General features: G+C 50.6%; 1 protein-coding gene across 4 annotated transcripts; it reads left to right on the top strand.

The window, feature by feature from the left end:
* The first annotated feature begins 2,602 nt into the window (after positions 1-2,602).
* Positions 2,603-20,460, top strand: AP5Z1 (adaptor related protein complex 5 subunit zeta 1). Of its 4 annotated transcripts, none has more exons than XM_034783936.1 (17): positions 2,603-2,766; positions 3,941-4,078; positions 4,944-5,130; positions 7,742-7,886; positions 9,240-9,352; positions 9,922-10,090; positions 11,468-11,608; positions 12,307-12,344; positions 12,427-12,589; positions 13,096-13,274; positions 15,471-15,613; positions 16,934-17,083; positions 17,409-17,520; positions 18,072-18,169; positions 18,978-19,110; positions 19,270-19,484; positions 19,979-20,460. In XM_034783936.1, the coding sequence occupies exons 1-17, from the start codon at positions 2,726-2,728 to the stop codon at positions 20,247-20,249; spliced, it is 2,436 nt and encodes an 811-aa protein (XP_034639827.1). In that variant the 5' UTR covers positions 2,603-2,725; the 3' UTR covers positions 20,250-20,460. The 4 variants fall into 4 exon arrangements, with proteins under 4 accessions (XP_034639827.1, XP_034639828.1, XP_034639830.1 ...); XM_034783937.1 differs by lacking the exon at positions 2,603-2,766 and adding an exon at positions 4,558-4,687 and having other exon boundaries at positions 3,945-4,078; XM_034783938.1 differs by lacking the exon at positions 2,603-2,766 and adding an exon at positions 4,563-4,687 and having other exon boundaries at positions 3,972-4,078.
* The last annotated feature ends 1,274 nt before the right edge of the window (positions 20,461-21,734 follow it).

Genomic DNA, 21,734 nt, shown 5'->3' with positions numbered 1-21,734 from the left:
ACTGTGACAGATAAGTGTTTCACTGCTAGCAGAGGCCTAGGCTGGCATGTTTGTCTTCTTTGTAACAGTTATTTTTCAGTGTGATCAGAATCACTTACCCATGTCTATGGAACCAGAGAGGTTGACTGGGCCTGCCTTCCTTCCAGCTCTCCCTATTGTAGAATATCCCAAAGGGCGTTGTTGCTCTGTGCTGCTGGTGCTATTTTGTGTGCCTGTCTTCTGGGCACTCTGTCTCGTGCATGGCTATAAACAGGCAGTGTACATTGGGGGATGACAGAACCTAAATATTTCTTCCTCTCCATTCTTGCCCTTGAACTGTGTGCAGAACATTAGGTGTATGTTTGTACATCTTCAGGGTTCAGAAAAATCCTAGCTGTGAGCCATCACTTCAGCTCTGGTATTTGGAAGGTACATTTGGGAAACATTAGCTCATCATATTGTTGGCAATAAATAACCTGTCTCTTTTCTGCATCGAGATCTATAATCTTTTCCCTGTGGATTAGCCCATCATCCCTCAAACTGGCTGTAGACTCAGGATCAAGTTTTCACTTACCCATTAGGATTTTCACCAGTTCTGTGCTAAACCATTTTAACTGCTGCTGTAAATGATAGACAGCATAGTGCGAAGCTTAGAAGTTGTACATGGGCTGAAAATATTTCCAAGTCCTTCCATTTTTAAGGCTAGATAATGCTTATGCCCTATTCTTCCCTTTGACACCTTATGTCATCTGCACCATCCCTATTCCAGTTGCTCATTTTAGTTAACCAGGTCACTGGCTGTCAGTTTCAGAATTTAATGTGAATGCTATGAAGACCTCAGTGGACCTAAAGATGGGTTCTCCCTGCCAAGTAGCCATAGTCTGGCTGGCTCCTTCATGTGTTAAAAATCTTGCGCAGATCAGCAAAAATACTTAGCAGACAAAGTCTGTAGAGAGCTAGATCTGGGCACCTCCTTTAGCATCTTCCTTTTTAAATATAGCATCGGTGTTGGACCCGTTTTTAAAATATAATGGACAAGCTCCCCCCTATATTACATTTGGGAAAAGCTGAATCTTTGGTCTCTAGGCCCTCTGTTTTCTGTATGTCTGATTTATGTTCTACGATGACTTTGTCGATAGCTACAGCAATGGAAGTTTCTGGTTCCAAGGGCAGCATGAGCTGGCACACAGATGGCTAATGGAAACTGTTATTGATTAAGCTCTTTAAGGAACTTTATACCAATGAGTGGCTCAAGGCATTCAACTCCCAAAGGTAAAAGAACCAGCAAACTTTGCACGGTAATATCCCTTCCTGCTGAAAGACTGTTGGTAAGTGCAGCTCTAAAAGCTACAGGCTTATTAGCAGTTGGAAGGGATATTTCTAGGAAGGAAATGGTAATGTCTTTTAACCTTTTGGAACCTATGAAGCTAGCCTGCTCTGTAGCTGTTTTTATCTTGGCCTTTTCAAAATACATTATTTTCAAATGGGTCCTAGGGAAGGCTAAGAGCTTCTGCCCCTGTCACATTTTCCAAAAATGAAAATGTAAAATCTCTGCTCTACAGACACTTCTACACACAGTGCTGTGACTGTCTTTGTGAGAACCTGCCTTTGTCCTATACACAGGGGCGAGTACCTCACAGCCATGCTTTGGCTTTGACTGTGAACCAAGGGGGGGGGCCTGAACTGCTGCTAGGTGATATTTGCAGGGAGGTCAATTCTCTAACTGTACCTCCTCCAGCAGGGCAGCTCCCATGCTACACCTCTGCCACCTCTATGGGCAGCTGCCATTTTAAGTTCCTGCAGCTAATGGCTCTTCCAAGCTTTGCTTTGGGAGGAAGGTCTCAGTAAGTGTTGCGGTGCTGCTGACTAAATGTCTGTGTCGTAGGTAGCTGCTGTGCCAGACCTCTCGCATGGCCTGCTCGTGCGTAAGTTACACCTCTGCCCAAGCTCCACCCTCAGTCATCACACCTGGGGGGGGGGGGGGCGGTGTCAGGCTGGTTCACCATGGGAGGGGGCTCTACAGTTGCCAAACCTCCAGGAATTAAAGATCGCCCTGGGAGGAAGTCTCCAGGAAAAGCTGGGCAACCCTGGGGGGCCTAGCACTGCCCCTTCCCTGTAGCATGTGCACCCCAGCCCCCACTTATCCCCTGCCAGGGCCTGGGGTGCACATGAACCCTGTGGGGGCTGGGCCCCTGGGTGCCCCTTCCCTTGGGCAGTGTTAGCCCCGGCGGGCTCCACGTGCACCCCAGGCCCTGGCAGGGGATAAGTGGGGCTGGACCCCAAGGGAGGGCCTCTGTTCATCCTGGGGCATCTAGCACTGAGGGAGTGCCGGGGCAAAGGTGGTACTACCGCATGGGCCAGGCAAGCCCCTGACCCTCCCGCGGGGAGGGGAAATGGGTGGGGGGGACTGTACATGAATGACCCTTGAACTGAGCCTTCAGCCACGTCAATCCGGCCCCTCCTCCCCTAAGAATGGGGGGACTATTTCTCTTACCTCTCCTGCCCCCGGCGCGGCGGAAGGATACTGTTATGTTGCGCAGCGATCCATCCCAGCCCGGGGGACGGGGGGATGGCAGAGCGGCTACTGCTCCCGGAACTGTTCGTGCGGGGGCAGCCGCGTTCCCCACGAGCCCCCATCTGGCACGGACCCGCCTGCCGGAAGTGGGCGGGGAGGGAGCGGAAACAATGTGGCTCCTTCCTCCGCTGCCCTAAAGCCCTATTATGCCCCTAGACTAACACCGGCGGGATGTTCACGCCGGGGGCGGAAAACTTCCTGCGGCAGGCCAGGTACGGGGGGAGCCGGCTTAACCAGACCTCACTCCGCTAGCGACGCGGTCCCGTATGAGGCGGGGGTCGCTGGGGAAGAGGCTTAGGTCAGCCGGACGCCTGGGTTCCGTGCCCCGCGTGGGGAGAGGGGCCGCCGGACGCCTGGGTTCCGTGCCCCGCGTGGGGAGAGGGGCCGCCGGACGCCTGGGTTCCGTGCCGCGCGTGGGGAGAGGGGCCGCCGGACGCCTGGGTTCCGTGCCCCGCGTGTGGGGGGTTGCCTGTCCCTGGTTCTGCTCAGGGCGGTGATCGCTGTGGGCAAGCAGGGGAGGGGGGTTGTGTCTCGGCTGGTGAATTGAGCAACATAGTTCCCGAGGCTGTGAGTGTTCCCAGCGCTTTGTGCTCCCACACTGAGGGCTCCTCCGACACTGACATCTACAAACCCAGGGGGGAGGGGAGTGTTGTTCTCCCCACTGCCCAGCCAGGGAGGCTGAGGCAGGGGTGTGAAGTGACTTGCCCAATCTATCGCCGCTAGAAGGGGACGCTTCAGACAGGAACTGGTCTCCGCTGAGAGGCTTCCCATTGCTGACAATAGGCAGTGGGAGTGGGTGCAGCTGCAGTGTCACTGGAAACAATTCCAGATTCAGCCTTCTCAGAAGCCCTCCTGAAACCTTGCTCCCAAGGATGCAACTAAAATACTGTGCTTTCAGAGGACTGCTGAGATACCAGCAGGATGATGTGTTCAGAGAAGAGTTACAGACATCCCTTGGGTCTTCCTAGCTTTGGCTTTGTTTCCATTCTGGCAAATGAAGGGATGAATGGCTTCTTTTGAGGAGATATTAAAGCTTTTTCCCACTTAAATTGCCAGTTTAGCAGCCATAGCTTTGAAGTGGTAGTAGCTATTTATTTCCTTTCTTTAAAGACACTTGCCATTTGAGAAGAGGCTTAGAAATTGACTTCTTGAACTTGAAAAGCAAATAGAAACCGCATAGCACAAAAATAAAGGGGAAATGGTTTTAAAGGAACAAACATTTCAGATAGTTCGAATCACAGAAATAGGTTTGATACCAGTATTTTGGCTTTGGGGTTAACAGAGCAGTAGAATGTGGACTTATGTGTTTTTGTTTCTGTATGTTTTAGACCAGGGAATTTTCCTGGTTTAGGGCTTCCTAATTCCTCTGTTGCTCTTCTTCACTAGGGAGATCCAGGATGAAGAACTGAGAAAGTTTAGTTCCCGAATCACAAGCCTTCTCCAGAATCATGACCTGGGAAATGATACCATTGACTGTTTGCAGAGACTTTTCCTTATTGTTTCAGCCACAAAATATGGCCGGAAGTGAGTGAGAGGACATGTTAAGCCCTATTAGGCAGTCACTGTAACAGGGTATTGTCAAGAATGTGTTTCAGCATTCTATAGATCAGTACTACTACAGATCTGCCCTACTTCCTTTGTGGATTGCATTTGCAGGGACCAAAAATAGTTAATAGCTTTTTTGTATTTTAATGTATCTACCAATATGTCATTGTACCCAGGGGTGAGTGCTATGCTCTTTTAAATCTATTACTGCCTGTTATTATATAACATCTGTATTTCTGCACCTTAACCATGAAAAGTAAATCTTGTGAAGATGGAATTTGTGTGTGCGTTTGGTTGTGGTTTTTTTGTCTTCTGTTTCTGTAACAGAAAATATTTTTTAGCATCCTCTTCAGTGTGCTAATCCCAGTGGCTGTGTTTCTATTAGAATATAAAATGTTGAAATTGAAGCTTGTGCTTCTCCAGTACACAGGAGATGCAAAGCATTCTGTTCTTGACAGATCAGAAATGAAGGCTGGGTGACTGCAAAAAATTCCCTTTACTGAAAACGCTGTGCTAGATGCAGATGTTGAAATCCAGTCCACTCTCTTGCCCCTTGCAAACTAGAGATCCCGTCCAGCTCCTTTTAAAGTAAGTGGAAAAAATTCCCTCTGACTTCGTTAAGAATTGGATCAGGCCTTATTAAAGGAGTGAAATTCAGAGATGCTCAGACTGAAGAGGTTGAGTAATATGAGATTACTTAGGGCCAGCCTCAAAGAAGACACTATATCAAGACTGTCAAATAGGAATATAAGTAAACGTTCTTATCCTTTTGTTTTCTTTCAGTGATGCCTGAATGACGGGTTTTTGTTTGTTTTATTTTATTTTATTTTTATTTTTTTTGTAGGTTGGATGGCAAATTTGTAGAGCTGTTGCAGAAAGTACTGTGTCTGCCCAAGTGTCCTGAGCAGATTCAGGCGCTGTGTGCTGCCATCTTGAGAGAGATGTCACCCAGCAATGATCTGATCCTATCCTGCGATGAAATCCAGGATGCAAAGCTCTTGAGTCTAGTGTCCTCCATCCTCTTGGCTCAGGTAGATGGACTGTGCTGTCAGGAATCTTGTCTAGACTTCATCACCCCTTCACTTAACTCAAGGGGAGTAAAATGTACTTACATGTGTATAAATAAGAACAGAAGGAACGTCAAGTAAATTAAGAAGAATAGATTATGCCTTGTTTGGAATCAAATGGTAAAGTTTTCTGTGTATTCAAGATTTGATAATGAGCCATTTAAAATCAACGTGTGCATAGCGTGAGGGGATGAGAGCAGTGGGCTCTGTGACCTGGGGAGCGGGAAGGAACCGTTCAGTGCAAGCTCCCGTAATAGAGTTCAAGCTATTGCTGCTCATGCCTGCAAAGGAAAGGATTGAAAAGTGAATTTATTGTGGCTTCTAACCTCTTTATGGTGCTGGTTTTTCATAACATGTAGAGGTCTACTTGGCCTAACTTTAAAGCCTGAGCCAAGCGCAGCTGATCCCAGCCCGACGTTAGAGTGTTGAGTCGTTGTCAGAATTGAACCAACCTGAACCTACGCTTCCCCCGCAACCTGTGTAAATGCTGCCACTGCCTCGTCCTTGGGACTTGGCTTGATGGTGGCTCCCGAGCCCACTATCCATCTCTCCTGCCCATGGTGGTGAGGGGTGATCAGTAGCAGTTGCATGCCATGCTCCTGCTGGCCATCCCCAACTTGCTGCGCTGTGTGTGCTGCAAAGTGAGAGGGCTGCAACTCCTTGGCCCGCTCGTTCTGCAGTGTGCACAGAGCGCAGCAAGGTGGTGGTGGCTGGCAGTAACATGGCACGCAGCTGCTGCTAACCCCAAGAGCAGGTAGAGGTGGTCAGAGATGACCCAAGGGGGAGGGTTGTTTTCACTTGTCAGGTTCGGATCGTGTGCAAGGCTCTAATGTACCTTTACTAGGGAAAGTAACTTATTTATAAAGCAGAAAGCAGTGGCATAGTTAAAATGTAAAAATTCCAAAATCTAAAACTGGCCTCTCCTCTGTGTATTTACCCTTGAATTAGAAACTGAACCATAACACATTTTTGCTCTATTCTGATGTTGCTGAAGCTTTGATTTGGCAGATTTAGTGCTGCTACGGCAACTCATTGCAGCAAGTGGCACTAATGAGCAATGTCCCACTTGATGTAATGAAAGCGGGAACTGTTCAGCAGAGCCCTTACAAAAAGACCCTCCTATCTTTCGTTCTTGCCTGTCAGTGTCTCCTTTAGATGAGTTTCTTCCTCTAACTGCAAGGAAATGAAGTGGAGGTGGGAAGTGAGTCACTCGTTCTATTTGCCTACCTGTCATTGCAGCTCTGTGAGTCCCGCGTACTTTGCCTGAGACATGTAGCTTTCCAGAGCTTGTAGCCTTACTGTTGCCTCAGAAAGAGGCAACTGCAGCAACTTTCTTCCCTGGCTTCTCTGCCTCTTGCTCTTCTACTTTTGGGAGAGTAGACTGGCAGGTGTAATTTTAGACACTGGACATTTCTAACAGGTGAAGAGCAGATCCTCTAAGTGGCATGTAAACTTGTTAAAAGCTGGAAATCTGCCATGGATCATCATTCATTCATGCTTCTCTCTAGAAAGCAGGCAGGGCTCCTGAAGGTGCATGTCAGCAGCATGACGACATGGTTCCTTCAGTTCCGTTTGTGTCACAGCTTTGTAACCCAGACAGGATGGAGTGTCCTCGTACCATTTTCCTTTACTGTAATGATCCTGAAATCATAAGCCTCTTCTTTAATGTGTTTCTTTGGTCCATCTGTCCATGTGTGGGGGGAGGCGCGTGTATGTATTTGTATGTTAACAGGATTACTAGCCTTGAGTGGGGTTCCCAAGTGCATCTCCCTCACCTCTAGAAAGTTGTGTAGCTCAACACCAAATCCCTTGCTTTTTCCTGAGTAGGGCACACATCTGATAACTAGTGGACAAGGTGATGCCACAGGTTGGTGTTGATTTACATCTTTCTGATCAAGAGGATGAGACAGCCAGCTGGGGAGACTGTCAGAGACTCTGAATACTCGAATGGGTTTCAGTTTCTCTAGCAGGATGGTTTTGGAGGAGGAAGAGAACCATTTCTACCACTAGGGCAGCCTCTCGAAAGGTTTGGTATCTGCCTGTCATCCCAAAGGAGGAGGGTTGACCCAGGTCCCTTGACAGTTCAGTCTAATTATGTATCTTAAACCACATCAAGACTTGTCAAAACAGAGAGTGTTTTATTCTCCTTATAGGTGCCGGCTAACTAGGCATGTTGGAACATGTTTCATCAATCTGACTCAAAGCCACAAGCCTTGCGTTTAAAAATCATACTGGCAAATTCACCACTAGGGATTAGATGGAGTTGTTAGCTCTGTTGTTTGCCTCTCCATCCCTGCTGGATGAATGTAGCATTGTATTTGAAGGGGGTCCGCTAAAGCCACTTTTAACAAATTCAGCTTTAAATTGTGGCTGTCCACAAACTTGTTGCTTCATCCGATGTTTTCTCCATTGGGAACTGTGGCTTCAGCGTGTAGAAGAGATCTGTGGACTATGGTAAAATAGATGCACTCAGCACCAGAGCAGAGAGGCTCTCATCTAAGCGTTTGTAAGGCTGAAATCATTAAAATCTCAGTTGCAAACGGTCATCTTGTTTTAATCTTTGTTTCATTTTAAGGGAAATAAAAAGGCTGAGGTGTTAGCAGTGGGGCAGCGTGTTGTAAAAGTCCTGGAAGGGCGACTGCCTGAGGGTCACAGTTCACGGCACCTTCTTCCTCTACTCTCCAAGATCATCAGTCTATCGCCAGCAAGCCTAACTGAAGGTAAATGCAAGAGGGTCCTAGAGACCCACAGAGAATGAACAGATCACAATCACGCAGCATGGTGATAAAGAGAAGGGTCTTTGAAGGCTTAGACCAAGAGTATGACTTGGGATACTTACAAATTGCCTTTATAAATGGCACCTGTATCTCAGGGAAAGTGAAACTCTGATCCATTGAGGATCATTATCTTCTTTGTTCGATGCTCTCGAGTGTGCTAGGCACCTCACGGGACAGAAAGACACGGGCTCTTTAGGCAGAGAGATCCTTGCTATATGTATGTGCCTAGCACTGGGGCCTCTGAGTGCGATTGCAATATAAATATGTACCCTGAGGAGCTTGGGGTGGGGGCGGAAAGGCTTACATGGCTCCCCAGTTTGCGTCTCTCTATTTCGTGAATACAGAAGAACAGCCAGTTCACTTTTCATAGGTTTCCTGGTAAAGTGGTATTTGGAGTGGCAGAGAATTTGAAAGGTGGGGATGATGAAATTTGGGGTGATGGCCTGATGAGTAGGCTTTGGGAGAGCACTCCAGTCATGGAGGGCTCGATGGAAAAAGGTGCAGAAATGCTCTTTTGAAAAGGAGATGCTGCACTGTGCTGCGGCAAGGTTCAGGAATTTGCTCAGAGATTTGCGCTCCTTGGACAGAGACTGGGGGAGGCTGTAAGGAAGAGGCTGGAATGGAATATTTGCCTTTGCCTGGGATGCAGCACCACTTCCCTGGGCTTCTGCTACATTCAATAGGATAAAACTGTATAGGGGATATGCATTTTCATGCTACAGCCTCAGACTAATCACAACTCCCTGAATTAGGGAAAAAACATCCCCCACAGACAGGTTATTCCATTATTGTCCGTTACATCTCACCTTCTGATACTATCCATCTGATAGCTCTGTTGGAGACAGGACTTGGGAATAGATGTACCATTGAGCTGATCTGTATTACAAATCCCAGGTGCCTGTGCTCACTTTCTGACTTCAGGCTGAAGAATTGTGCAGAACATTGATGAAATTAAATATAGCATTGAACAGGGGTGGGGGAAGGGCCAGGGGGTGGGAATCGTATACGGAGCTGTGAATGGAATATAAAAGATGCTGGTCTCTGAGCTTGTGTAAAAGTAGAAGAACCGGAGTGTGTGTGTGTGTGTGTGTGTGTGTGTGTAAATCACCTACAGAGTTTGACTGGGGGAATCCCTTTGCTCTGAGAGTTGCTAAGAGCTGGACTAGAGTTCTGCTGGCAGTCTTGGGCTAGGTTTAAAGTATACCAGTTCGGGAGCAGTTTTTAGTGACTAGTGTGCTGCAGAGGCCTCTTGCTATGATGAGTCTAAACCTTACCTGCATTGCTTTCCATCTGTAGATCAGACCAATCTGGTCAATAAAAGGATGGTGGACTGGCTGAGATACGCAAGTGTTCAGCAAGGAGTTGCACAGCCCTCTGGAGGCTTCTTCTCCAATCCCAGGGCAAGGCAGGTGAGTGATGAATTCAAAAAACCCTCACAAAGGACCTGGACCATGTCATGTCACCTCCCCACCCTTAAAGGCTCCTGAGCTCAGGTCATTTTTAGGAAAGGTGATCTAGAAGTGCTGCTGTTCTTAGCCAGCTGGACAGCCAGTGGGTGCAGCGGTCAGGCACCGTGGGCATCAGAGTTTGGATTTCAAACTCCTAGGCTAATGGGAGTACAGAGACAGAAGGTTTAGCCCCAGGGAGAGGTGGAAGAGAGCATCTTGCAGATTTTGGTGACCACACGGACATGTGTTGAGAACCATTTATCTTGAAACGGAAGGTTGCTGAAATGTGGCTTTTGAGGGAGATGGGAAATAAAAGGACTTTGAGGGCCCCTCCCATGGAAAAAGACCTGCACCTTCCCATCCTGGGCCTCTGGTTGTTATGGAGGGCCCCATCTTCTATATACATGTAAACATACAAACCTGTTCACTGATTCAGTTCATGTGTTTGGTGAACTCCACTTCCCCTCTCCCCGACCATCTTTATCTCAGGAAGTCCCGCCACTTCTCCCAGTTTATCTTCTAATTCCCAGCCTGGCCCTGTCACAGAGGTGGATGGTGCAGTTGCCACAGACTTCTTCACAGTGCTCTCAATTGGTCAATATTACACAGAGGACCAGTGGCTCAACATGCAGGCCTTTTCCATGCTGCGCAAGTGGCTGCTGTGCTATGGGAGCGAGGGGGCAAACAGCCCTAATTCAGGTACTGGCTTGGTGCGCTGGGTGTGTGCCTAGAGGCTGGGGTTGAGTGTTGTATTACATCCCGAGTGGGATGTGCTTCCTGATCTAGTCCTGAAAGGGCATCTGGTGGCTTCACCATGAAACCACCATTTGGTTCAGTGTGTTTGGCACTGTCTCCCCAGTTGCTGCCTGAATTGGTCCAACAGAGGGTTGTGGGTTGGAATTGAGGGTCCCTGAATTCAGTAGCTGGGGATGCCAGGGCTACGACTGTTGTGAAGGAAATGTCACAGTGGGCCTGCTGAATGACCATGGTCTGATATGCCAGAATGAACCATTTACGTAGGCCCTCAGGTTTCAGGAGAAATCCCTCTAGGCTTCGCGGAAAAAGAAACGAAGGGCAGGCATGGAGATAGCATCCCCTTAGGTGCTGTCGTAATGTTCCCACAGAATGTTCCCCTTGGACTGGAATCAGATACCACTTCCCCTCTGTGACATATCAGGGTACAATCCAGACCAGTGAGTAGCTGTCACCCCTGCCCTGCAATCCGGGGTGTCCTTTACAGTGCCTTGCTGCTCTAGCCTCCAGCCTGGACTGCCCCCAAACAGCCTCCAACATGTAAAACACTCCCAGCTGTGAGTGTGTGTGTGTTGCAGTCAGACAGCCACACCTTGGCTCGGACCACCTTTGGTTATGCTGCAGGGTGACCCCAACACACCCCCGGTCCCAGATCTTTACCCACAAATGTATATCCTCTGCTGCCCAGCCCTCTCCTGGGCAGTACAAATATGTGAAGTCCGTTAGTCCTTTAAGGGAGTGATATGCACATAACTCCATTTGGGGTAACGAGTTATCCTGACACTTCAATTTGAACTCACTGGATTAGCTAAAACAGTAAAACTAGTTTAACAACTATAAAGAGAGAGATTTTAAGTGACTACAAGTAATGAGGCATAAAAGTCAGAAATGCCTCTGTTTAAACTTCCTTTGTTTTTCCTCTCTGCTTGCTGACTCTGTTTACTGTTTAAATGCAAATGAAGGCAAGCACACATTTCTTTGCGTAGGACAGACCTGACTTCTGGCTGGGCAGGGCTGTGGGGTTCGGAACATGTGCTGATAACATCATACAGGGAATCTTATAACTTCACAAACAATGTTGCCACACATATTTTACCAGGACAATACTGATCAGCAAATTATGAGTTTTCAGACGATCCCTTACAAGGCATGCTTTGTACAAAGATTATTACCACAGTGTGTAGGGTGTGAATACAGGGGTGTATTCCATTGTACCGTCTCTTCGCCCATGGCGAGCTGGGCAGTTTGTAAAGCCTCGTTCATAGGTGAAACTCTCAAACAGTACCATGCAGTGTGTGATCTGTGATGATCTCTTCTCTGCAGATGACAAATCAGAGGTAGATGGGTCTATCATGTCCATGGTCTCTGCTACCTCCACCTCCAGTCGCCTGCTTCCTCCAAAGGAGCGTCTAAGAGAGAAGGCTTTTGAATACTGCCAGCGGCTTATCGAGCAAAGCAACCGGCGTGAGTTGTGGTCTGAATATGTAGGACTCTCGTCAGAGCCCCTCAGGGTCATTCTTAATCATCTTGCTCAGTCTCCTGCTGGGCCGGGGGCACAGTCTCCCCACTGGTCTGAGACGAGGCCCAAGAATCTATTCAAGCCGCCTGCTAGGCCATGGCTCTGGCTTGGAGTCACTAAATGACTCCCTAGTCTCTGGGGAAGCGGAGGAAGGGATCTGAGCTGAGACTCCCTAGAGAGATTAGCTGGGGATGGGAGAAGTTGCTTGCTAGCTCTCAAACATCATCTGGTTCTATTGCCAGATTCTATGTTCTACCTTGTGCTGTTGATGTGGGTTTTGGAAAGTGTTGACACTGGGGTGTGGACTCTCTTGACTGTAACTGCTCAGAACTACCTGAGTTAGGAGGGTCCACGGCTCTTCCCCATCATCCTTAATTCTGGGCCATCTCTTCCACACCTCCTGGAGAGGGCTGCTGTGTGTTCGATAAGGATGCACTGTGTTTTGGGGAGGTCCAAGAGGGCTCAGTTCATCACATTGGTTTTGCTGGCTGAAGGGAGAGCTTCCACTGATCTAATAATGGACTTGACAGCATTAAGCCATTCCCAGTAGAGCCCATGCCAATACCAGCAGCATTGCCCAGTTTAACAATGACAAATACCCAGCGTGAGCCACGGGGCTGAGTTTGATTTGTTTATCTGTCAGGGGCTCTGAAGAAACCAGATGGGGACCTGCAAAAAGCTGTAAGTACACAAGGGGCAGGGGAGAGGGTTGGGGGGAGGATTTGTTTGCACAGTTCTGATCTTGCTGTACTTTCTCGTGCAGTGTCTCATCGAGGCTGTCACTATCATGGATATTATCTGCAGGCAGGACTCCTCCTATGTATACCGGACGCTCTCCTGCCTGAAGATCTTGCATGGCAGAATCAGTGGGGACCTTGCTTATGCCAGGGCACTGCTGCCCATTGCTCAGTTCTTCCTGAACCACAGTAAGCTGACAGTGCACATGTGCTGTCCTCTCTAGAGCTGCTCGGACAGGGATTGCTGGGGGTTGGGATGTTGTTTCTGTTGCGCCCACCCTCCACCCCCAGCCTCCATAAGCTTTGGGAATCTCTGCGGTACCTGTGCGCTCACTCAGGCCTCTGTTTGAGAGACAGGATTGGATCAGTAGGCACAGAAATACTCTTCCTCTCCATGGCTTCCTGCTACTCTCTAGCTTTGACCATGTGTTAGGCTAGTGTATCTAACGCTGCACTGTCTCAGCAATGCTGGACCGGCTTTCTTTCTCTGTGCCTCCCCAGCAGCAGTTGCTGCTTGCATGGCTTTGAACATGCTCTCAGCTGGGCTGCCCAGTGCTGGAATTCCAGGAGTTGCACTACCGCCCTCTCCTATTGCTCTTGGTCTTGATGTTACAAAAGACACTCTGTAAAAATCTCCAGCCCTTGAAGGGTGGCTGCTGGGTGGGCTGAGATCCTGAGTGTGCCTTCCTTCCCAGGTGAGACAGCAGCGGTGGATTCAGAGGCAGTTTACAAGCACTTGTTCACCAGGATTCCTGCTCAGCTCTTCCACAGCCCAATGCTGGCCTTTGAGTTTATCCAGTTCTGCAGGGACAACGTCCAATTCTTCACAGAGAACCTCAGCATCTTCAGACGGAGCTTCCCAAACCTCTTCAAGGTACGGGGGCTGGGGCTGGTTCAAGCACTGCTCTTCATGCACGTGTCTCCTTGGAATGGAAACCCCTAATGCTCAAGGAGGTGGCTGTACACCAGTGGTGCCTAAACCTGTCGCACTCCCCCTTACCAGTAATGGAATCTGTCTGCGTCCCCTCTCTACAGCTGCACAGTTGGCTCAGCGGAGGAGCTGGGGATGGGGGAGGAGCCGGGACTAGAAGTGGAGCTGTGGCTGGGGCAAGAGCTGAGCTGGGGACAGAGCTGGGCCGGGGTGGAGCAGGGGGTGGAGTGGAGCTGGGGCAAGAGCTGAACTAGGGGTGGAGTGACTCCTGGGGGAATTCTGTCTCACTGCGTATGCGCAGAATTCATGGCCCCCGCAGATGTTTTTGCTTCCCTGCAGAAAAATTACTTCTGACAGGGAAGCAAAGGGAAGCTGTAAGAGCGGTCATGCACCCCTCCCCAGCAGTGTAGGCAGGTTAGTTTGGGCGCTCAGAGCAGCTGGTAGAGATGTAAATCGCCACTGGGGCAGGGCAGTCATGCCTGTGTCCCTCCTGCTCACTATTGCGGCATGCTTGGCGTGGAGGGGCAGGGCTTTGGGCTGTTCTGGGGAGGTAAGTGTGGGGCAGGCTCTGTCCCTCAGGCAGAGCAGCATGTAGCAGCCTGCCTGCTTAGTGAATTGTTCCCATTGTTCTTAGTGAATTCCCCCAAGATTATAAAACCGGTGTAAAAATGTTTAGGCTCTTTTACATTGTCAGAGTGGTGTAAAGAAGTCCTATTATAAAGGACAGCGTGACCTTATAAATGCTTATGGTGCTTTAGTGATTAGAACTCGTCTAAACTTTTGCACTGAAAAAATTTCCTATCAAAATGTGCTCCATGAACTGTTTGCTACTGGCCTTTCTGGAGATGGTCAGTAGCCAATGTGAATTGCGAGTTTGAGTCCCCAGCCCTCACTTGCTCTTCAGTTGCCTCTGATGTAACACTGAGCATATGGCTGCATATATTTATTGACTAATAACTGGAACTGAAGGGTCAATACTAGCTACGTTACTATTAAACAAAGGGCGTTCGGGGATTTTCTTCACTCCCATTCTCCATCCATTGTATTATAGTTTAAATAAATTACCAAAATAATTGAAACTAGCGTGATTATATTGCATTATTTTAACAAATAAGATATGCAGAATTTAAAAATATATGTGTGCAGAATTTTTAATTTTTTGGCGCAGAACTCCCCCAGGAGTATGAAGTGGAGCTGCAGCTGGGGCCGGGGCAAAGCAGGGGGTGGAGCGGAGCTGCATCTGGGTGATGCTCCCGCCCTGTCCCCCCGTAGAGGCTGGCCAGGCTCCGCTGTGTGCCATCCCCAACATTTCTCCACACGCCCCACAGTTTGGGGCCCATTGCCATGCACGTATGACAGACAGGCTGAGGCATGGAAGGACTCACCAGCAGTTTAAAAGCATGTGTGTGGTGGGGGATTAGTTCTGGCTATGTTTACATGGTTATTTAGGGCACAAAAGGCTGTGAGTAGCATCTCTGATCCGGAGGCGTCTGGGTGTGTAATACAGTAGTTGGGGGTGGGCAAGGGAGTAAGGGTTTGGCAACCAAACTGCAGCAGAAAGGGTGTCAATGGGCTCTATGCCAGGGGAATGACTGTGTTGTGGGATGGAGTAGTTCCTAGTTTGTCCACAGCACCCTTTAATTCCCACATTGGAGTCTGACGACACCCAGGGCAGCAGGGCCTGGTTGGGGCAGGGGTTAATTCTCCTGCATTAAGGCTAGGGACTCAAAATTGCTAGTTCTGAGATCAGCCCCAGTGCAGGTGGCCTCTGGGAGCTCCTGTGTCATCCTTGCAACCCCCCTTTTTGGAGCCTGTGGGGTCAATCCAGCTCTCTGCTGGGTCAGCCTGAGCGCCTTTCGAAGCAAATGCTCCATGCGGTGAAACTTGCTGTGTTGGTTTGTGAGGGACTTGGATCATCCGCTTCTAAATGTTTCGCTCTGGCTGTGGGGTCTCAGAGCTGAACTGCCCCGGCACTCCACAGTTCTGTGCATTTTGTTCCTCTCCCTTTGCCACTGTAACTTCCGCTGTGACAAGCTTTGCCTTCTCTGAGGTGGGAGAATCCAGCCCGGTTATGGGGGGGAAGAGAAGCAGCCCTACTGCTAGCTGCTTGTGAAAGTCTCTGCCTGTTTTTCCCTGCAGCTCCTAGCATGGAATAGCCCAGCCTTGATCTCTGAGTTCATGGACCTTCTGCCAGCTCTGCTTGGTGCAGACACAGCCATCGAGATCTTTCACTTGCTGCTTGACCTGCCGTGTTTGGTGGCTGCTCTGGACATCCAGCTGAGGTGACATCACCTTCCCCTCCTCACTCTTTAGGAGGGCGTTGACATTGGGCAGTGTCCTGACCCACTCTTTGAGCCAGAACTAACTGCTTGAAATGGCTGCCCCACACCCAAAGAACACCCACGACCGCATCAGTTCAGAGCAGCAGCTACTGTAGCTGGATTTATAAGAGGCTGCGAAAGCACCTGACCAATAATGTTTGTAGTTCTGCTGCATGTGCAAAGATAGGGACAGTCAGGTCTCATGCTTCTGAGCAGTAGGCTGACTGTTGTTAGGGGTCAGGAAGGAATTTCCCTCCCTTCCTCCATGTCCACCTCTGAGCAATTGGTAGGTGTCCGTCCCGCTGGAGCACGTGGTATTGGCCACTGGCAGAGAGAGGATGCCAGAACTGGTGGTTTCAGTTAGCCAGTCTTACATTTAGGCTTGGAAGGATTCGATTTTTATTGGTAAACATTGATTTCATCATAGACACAAACTGATGAAAAAAATATTTCCATCGATGATGATCGAAATTTACAGATAGGCAAGGTCAGAAAAATGCCCCTTGATTAGAGTTTAAGGATATTTACAGTGTATATTTTGTGTTTTGACGGTTATAACGCTTTAACTTTTTGAGCCTCCAACATGTCAATAAGTAATTATTATCTGGCCACCACCACCCCCCATAATTTCCTGCAACTGTGAAAATGTGAATGGATAAAAATAAAAAAATAAACGCTTAAAACTAAACATTGATATTATCCATCTCAGTGATTAGAAAATAAAAATTCTGCCAGGCCCCCTTATGTCCTGCCCTGTTGCCCTTGTTAGCTTCTCGGGCAGACATGAAGTTCAGATTCTCTCCTGGGTGGGGGGGGTCATGTGAGAATGGAAGGGAACTCTAGGGAACTGGCTTCCTGCAGAGAGGGAGCTGGGGCTCGCTACCCCACACATGCCCTGGGGAGGCTTAGAACGGAGATTCGCACTGGAGCTGTGTGCTGGCAGAGGGGACTTCGGTCATTATGGAGCACTGGGTTTGCTGGGCATTATGCCGTCCTCTGCTGAGCCAGCTGGGAGAGTAGCATCAGTCTGCCTGGGCTCCCGTCTGTTACCCAGCATTTCTTATACGCAGGTTCCTGCTTTTTTACCCTGTTGCTGTTCTTGTTCTGAAGGCCCGAGAACCATTTCACTGTTGGGAACTATTTGAATTAAACCTGAAACTTTTCTGGGGGGTTGATCAGCTATTGGGGCCCCTCCACCTTGACATTCCTCTAACTGCGACCTAGCCAATTTGCTGCTGTGTTCCCATTACTTCAATTTGTGTTGTGTGTGTCCGTCAATAGAGCTGCCTCTGCTCCCATCTCGGAGAGAGCCACCTGGGATCCTGCTGCCAAGCCAGCCAGCTGCCTGGAGGCCTTCCGCCACCCGCTCTACAGAAGCACCTTTCAGTATCTCCTCCGGATTGAGACTGCCCCCAGAGACTCCCCTGAGCGGTACGAGGCTGCAGCCAGCGTCCGGTTCAGCTGCATGGGGGTGCTGTGACTCCCCGTCTCACAGCTGCCTCAGGTCTGTGGGTTCCAGGAGGCGGAAGCAGCCCGGCAGTCAGGGCTCTGGGCAGAGGAAGAGCTGGGGTTGCTGTGTACGATCACAGGCTGGCTCCTGGGTACAGGCACAGCTGGAATGTGGCACACGTCTCCCTCTCCTCTTTGCCAGGTGTTCAAAAGCTGAAGGACGTAGTGAGGAAAAGGGCGGGGCTGGGAACCTGGGATTCTTCAGGGAAGCTGCTTTGACGGTGATATTGGGGTCTGTTGTCAACAGGTTGGCTCCCCTTCGCCAGCTGCTGGGGTCCATGGCCAGCTGTCCCCGGGTTGTGCAGTGTGCAGACACCATCCCTGTCTTACTGCAGCTCTACTTCGGTGTGGTGGCAGAGGTAGGGCTCCCTGCAGGCAGCTCACTGGGGAGTTCACGTCCTGTGTGTTGCTGTCTCTGATATTCCCTTTGTCATGGGAAGAATATCCATGGGAACCAAAGGGTTAAACTCCCTCTGGCTTGGGTTCCGGCTCACTCCGGGAGGGTGCTCTCGTCCCTTTGCTCTGGGCCTTAATGGGGGGTGAGAATACCCAGGACCCTGAATTTCCCAGAGTGGGGTGTATGAAACTGTAAAGGGAAGTCCTGGGATTGTGGGGGTGTTTCTCTAGGGAGTGAACCTCTCAGAACAGACTGAGTCTGGGCAGGCTCCTTTCGTGTTAAAGGGCCTTTGCTGCAGTAGCGCAGCGTTGTTGGAAATCCTCGCCAGGCTGCTCCCAGCAGCAGCTGCTGACCAGCGAGGCGTCTCCAAGTGTGGGCAGCAGTAGGACAAGTGCAAAGCCCCTGCCCAACACCCTGTGTCACTCGGGTCAGGCTGCCAGGCTCCTCCAGGCATCCCCTCTGGAGTGGCTGGGGGCTGTGGTGTTGCTGAAGGAAATGCTTCTCCATCTCCAGTTTGCAGACGGGCCCCTGATAAACCAGCTGGTGTTGGTGCTGCTGGAGAGGAGTGAGCAGCTCTACAAGATCCCGGCGTTTAAGGCCGATGTCCATAGGCGAGTATGGGCGCCTCTGAGAAGGGGGGAGAGTGGCTGGAATTGCCAGGAGGAGGGTTACACAGCACACAGCCCTCAGCCCCAGTCTGGCTTTCCAAGGGTAGCCGGGGACCAGCCTCGGCACGATCCCTGCGTGGCCTCTCTTCGGAGGGCACGGTGACATGGTGCCCTGTGGGTGGCACGCTTGGAGGGAAATCAACCACTCCCTCTCCTTGGTCACGAAAACCATGTGGGTCACAGGCACTTGGACACCAGAGTCTTGGGGATGAGCCCTCTGGACAAACAGCTCCAGGGAGCTCCCACCCCTGACGACAGTGACTGGAGCCACTGGGCACTGCAGTCCGGGCTTTGGTGTCATGCACACCTTGATCACAGCACAGTGAGGCACTTGTTTGCCATTCACACACGTGCACTCACTGGCCGTCACTGTGCAGACTCCTGTCTGGGGGCGGGTTCCTCCCTTACTAGTGGGCCACTGGGGTTACCTAATCCGGTGAGCAGCCAGCTCTGATCTCTGTGGGTGCCAGGCAATTGGTTGAGCCCAAACTCTGGGGATGGAACTCGTGCTAGGGAGGGATTCTGTGTAACTCTGTCCCTCTGTCTGTGTTGCTGGGCAGGTCACTAAACTGAGGTCTGCCTAGTGCAATAGGGCTTGATACTGCTCGAGGCCCTGGACGCTGCCATAACAGAAATACTGAATCTCGCTGCTCTCCTCCTCTGTCGAGCACTTTCAGATCTGTGGGTGACAAGTGGTCTGGAGGTAGTGTCTCTGTTCCCGAGCTATCGCCCTCTCCCTTCTTCCTGGCAGGGTGCTGAGCTCCCAGCTGGTGCTTCTGTGTAAGCTGCACCCCTCCCTGGTAGTGGAACTGTCCAAGGAGCTTCTGGAGTTTTCAGGAACTGTCAGCAACATCCGGAACAAAGAGGATATCTTCACCTACGTGGTAAGGAGCCAGCCTGCCTGCCTCTGATACCTGTAGCCCCCTTTGCAGGCTACTGGGGGACTCTCTTCACGAACTTCCTCCTTGTCCTCTCTACCTCTGGTGCAAGGTAATCTCATCTGTCACGTCCTTAGACTGTTCTCCATGCCTGTCTTGCTACAGGTCTGGGCTATTGGAGAGTACATGTCTGTCTCATACGACAAAAGGTGCACCGTGGAGCAGATCAACAAGTTCTTCGAAGCCCTGGAGGCCATGCTGTTTGAAATCACGCAACTCCGGCCCTCGGCCAGCATCCCCAAGTATTCGCCACGTGTCATCACGGTTCTCATGACGACGCTGACCAAACTGGCATCACGCAGCCAAGATTTGATCCCTAGGTGTGAAACAGGGCAGCAGGTCATGGTTAAGTGTGCAGTTCAGCCAGGTTACCAAGCAGATGTTTGTTGCTGTATTCCTGTTGGCGTCATGAAAAACCCAGGAACTGAAACAAGACAAACTGTGAAAGCAATAGAAAAGTGTGATCGGGGGAGCCCAAATTACAGCACATCTTGTGCATGTGTCTGGGTAGTGGTTAGCGAGACTAGTGTACGGTAGGCAGTGTGTAATCCCAGCCACTCCCAGTAGGAGGCACCGAAGGGAGTGAGGTGGCACTGTTACTGTTGAGGGAAGCCCTCAGCTGTTCCCATCCAAGCTTTACCCAGCAGGTGTTGGTGACAGAGGGGATGTGGTTCCGGCTGCAGGGTGCTTTCACCTGCAGGTTCTATCTAGGGAGTGATGTAAGAGTGGTGCTTTTGAGGCAGGAACTTTATGAATCTAGAGCTGTTCTCTTGAAGCTCCTGCTGGCTCAGAGCTGTGTCCTTCCCTCCTGCAGGATGTCCCTGTTCCTGTCCAAGATGAGAGCATTTGTTCAGAGCCCGGCCATGGCCTCAGTGTACAGCGAGGAAGACAATGAGGAGATCCTGACCCGGGCCGCTGAGCTGATGAACCTGTTGAAAATGCCCAGCGTGGCTCAGTTTGTGCTGACGCCATCAGCGGAGGTTGCCAGCCCACGGTTTCACCGAGACACTAACGTGTCCCTGCCTCTCGCCATGAAGACGGCCAGCCGGCTGTTAGAAAGGGGGACTGGCTTCGTGCCAGGGTGAGGTGATGGCAGGGATGAGTGTACACTGCAGAGCTCTGACTGACGAGACCTGGCTGGCTCTGTGCTGCATTTTGACTAACCTGCTGCTGCTGACTCTGCTAAACGGAACATGGGGAAGGTGGAGGGATGAGGCTGTGCTTCAAGCTGCACCTTCCTGGAAATGGGCAATAAAGGACAGCAAAGAGGAATAACCAGAGCCAACAGTTTCTGTCTTCGAGCCTGACCGTGTGGTATGTGTCTTTCCTCTCGTGGGTGGCTGTTCTGCCCTCGGCCCCTGCAGCAGGAAGTGTTTCCACTGACTCCTCTCGATGTTCCTGCAGTGGGACTCGGGTCCTGGCCCGCCCGGGGAGATCAGTGACATCACCCCCATGAGACAGGAGCAGCTCACTCACTCAGCAGGCACCCCAGACAGACAAACCCAGGGATACAGGGGAAGGGCGCTGGCTAGTGTATGTGAATTGGGGTTTGCTGGAGGGGCCCAGCCTGCTTCCCTTCGCAGCTCATGGCAGCAGCCAAAGGAGCTCTGGCCTGGAAGATTCTGAAAATCCAGAGGGCCGACTCCACAGCAAGTCCCTTGAGGGGCACTTTGCCCTGTCCTACCGCTCAGCCATTACGTGTCGTCTTTTCCTTCTCCTTTGCTCTGACTGCATTGTGACTCCTCCTGCTGTTCCTATCCCACCTGCTCTGCTCTCCCTGCCTGTAACAGGTGCTTAGAGCAAGATGGCAAGTCCTGTGGCCAGGAAATGGTGTGAAGCGTAGGCAGCTTGTGGGAATGATTTAGATAAGCGAGGGTCTGCCCCCGTTCCCTTTTTGTTCTAATGTTAAATTGAACCTGGCAAGGCCTAAACAGGCTCCAAACCACTGCCACCAGAATGGAGCTTAGGGAGGTTTTATTGGATCCAGTTTATTTTTCACACCAAGAACAACTCCTTGGACATAGCAGCCCTGTAACCGGGAGGGCACTGATCTTTGTTCCAGGTCTGCACTAGAACGATATACATTGTAGAGTTGTACAGTATTAACAAGAATGGGGGAGTGGTCATGCCCCTTTCTGCTGGGGTTACCATATTTAAAAAATAAAAAAAGAGGACACTCCACGGGGCCCTGGCCCCTTCCCTGCCCCAACTCCCCAAAGTCCCCGCCCTAACTCCCCCTCCTCCCTCACAGCCATGCGAAAAGGGCTGCCCCAGCGCTACCCGCTTCACTGTTTGCCAGGCAGCCCCCAGACCCTGCGCCCCCGGCTGGCGCTTCCCTAGCACAGCTGAAGCCCAGGAGGGGAAGGGCGCAGGGTCTGGAGGCTGCCCGGCAAACCGTGAAGCCGGTAGCGCTCGGGCTTCAGGCAGCCCCCATGCCTCTGGACCCTGCACCTCTGGCCGGGCACTTCCCCTCCCGGGCTCCAGCGGCTGTGCTCCTCCCCTGACTCTTTGGCTCTGTTTAAGAGCCGAGCTGCCCGAGTGCTACCGGCTTCGGGCAGCCCCCATGCCTC

This window comes from Trachemys scripta, chromosome 10 (assembly GCF_013100865.1).
Source record: "Trachemys scripta elegans isolate TJP31775 chromosome 10, CAS_Tse_1.0, whole genome shotgun sequence".
Classification (NCBI taxonomy): domain Eukaryota; kingdom Metazoa; phylum Chordata; order Testudines; family Emydidae; genus Trachemys; species Trachemys scripta.
The sequence above is the reverse complement of the archived record's forward strand: the minus strand, read 5'-3'. Positions and strand labels throughout refer to the sequence as shown.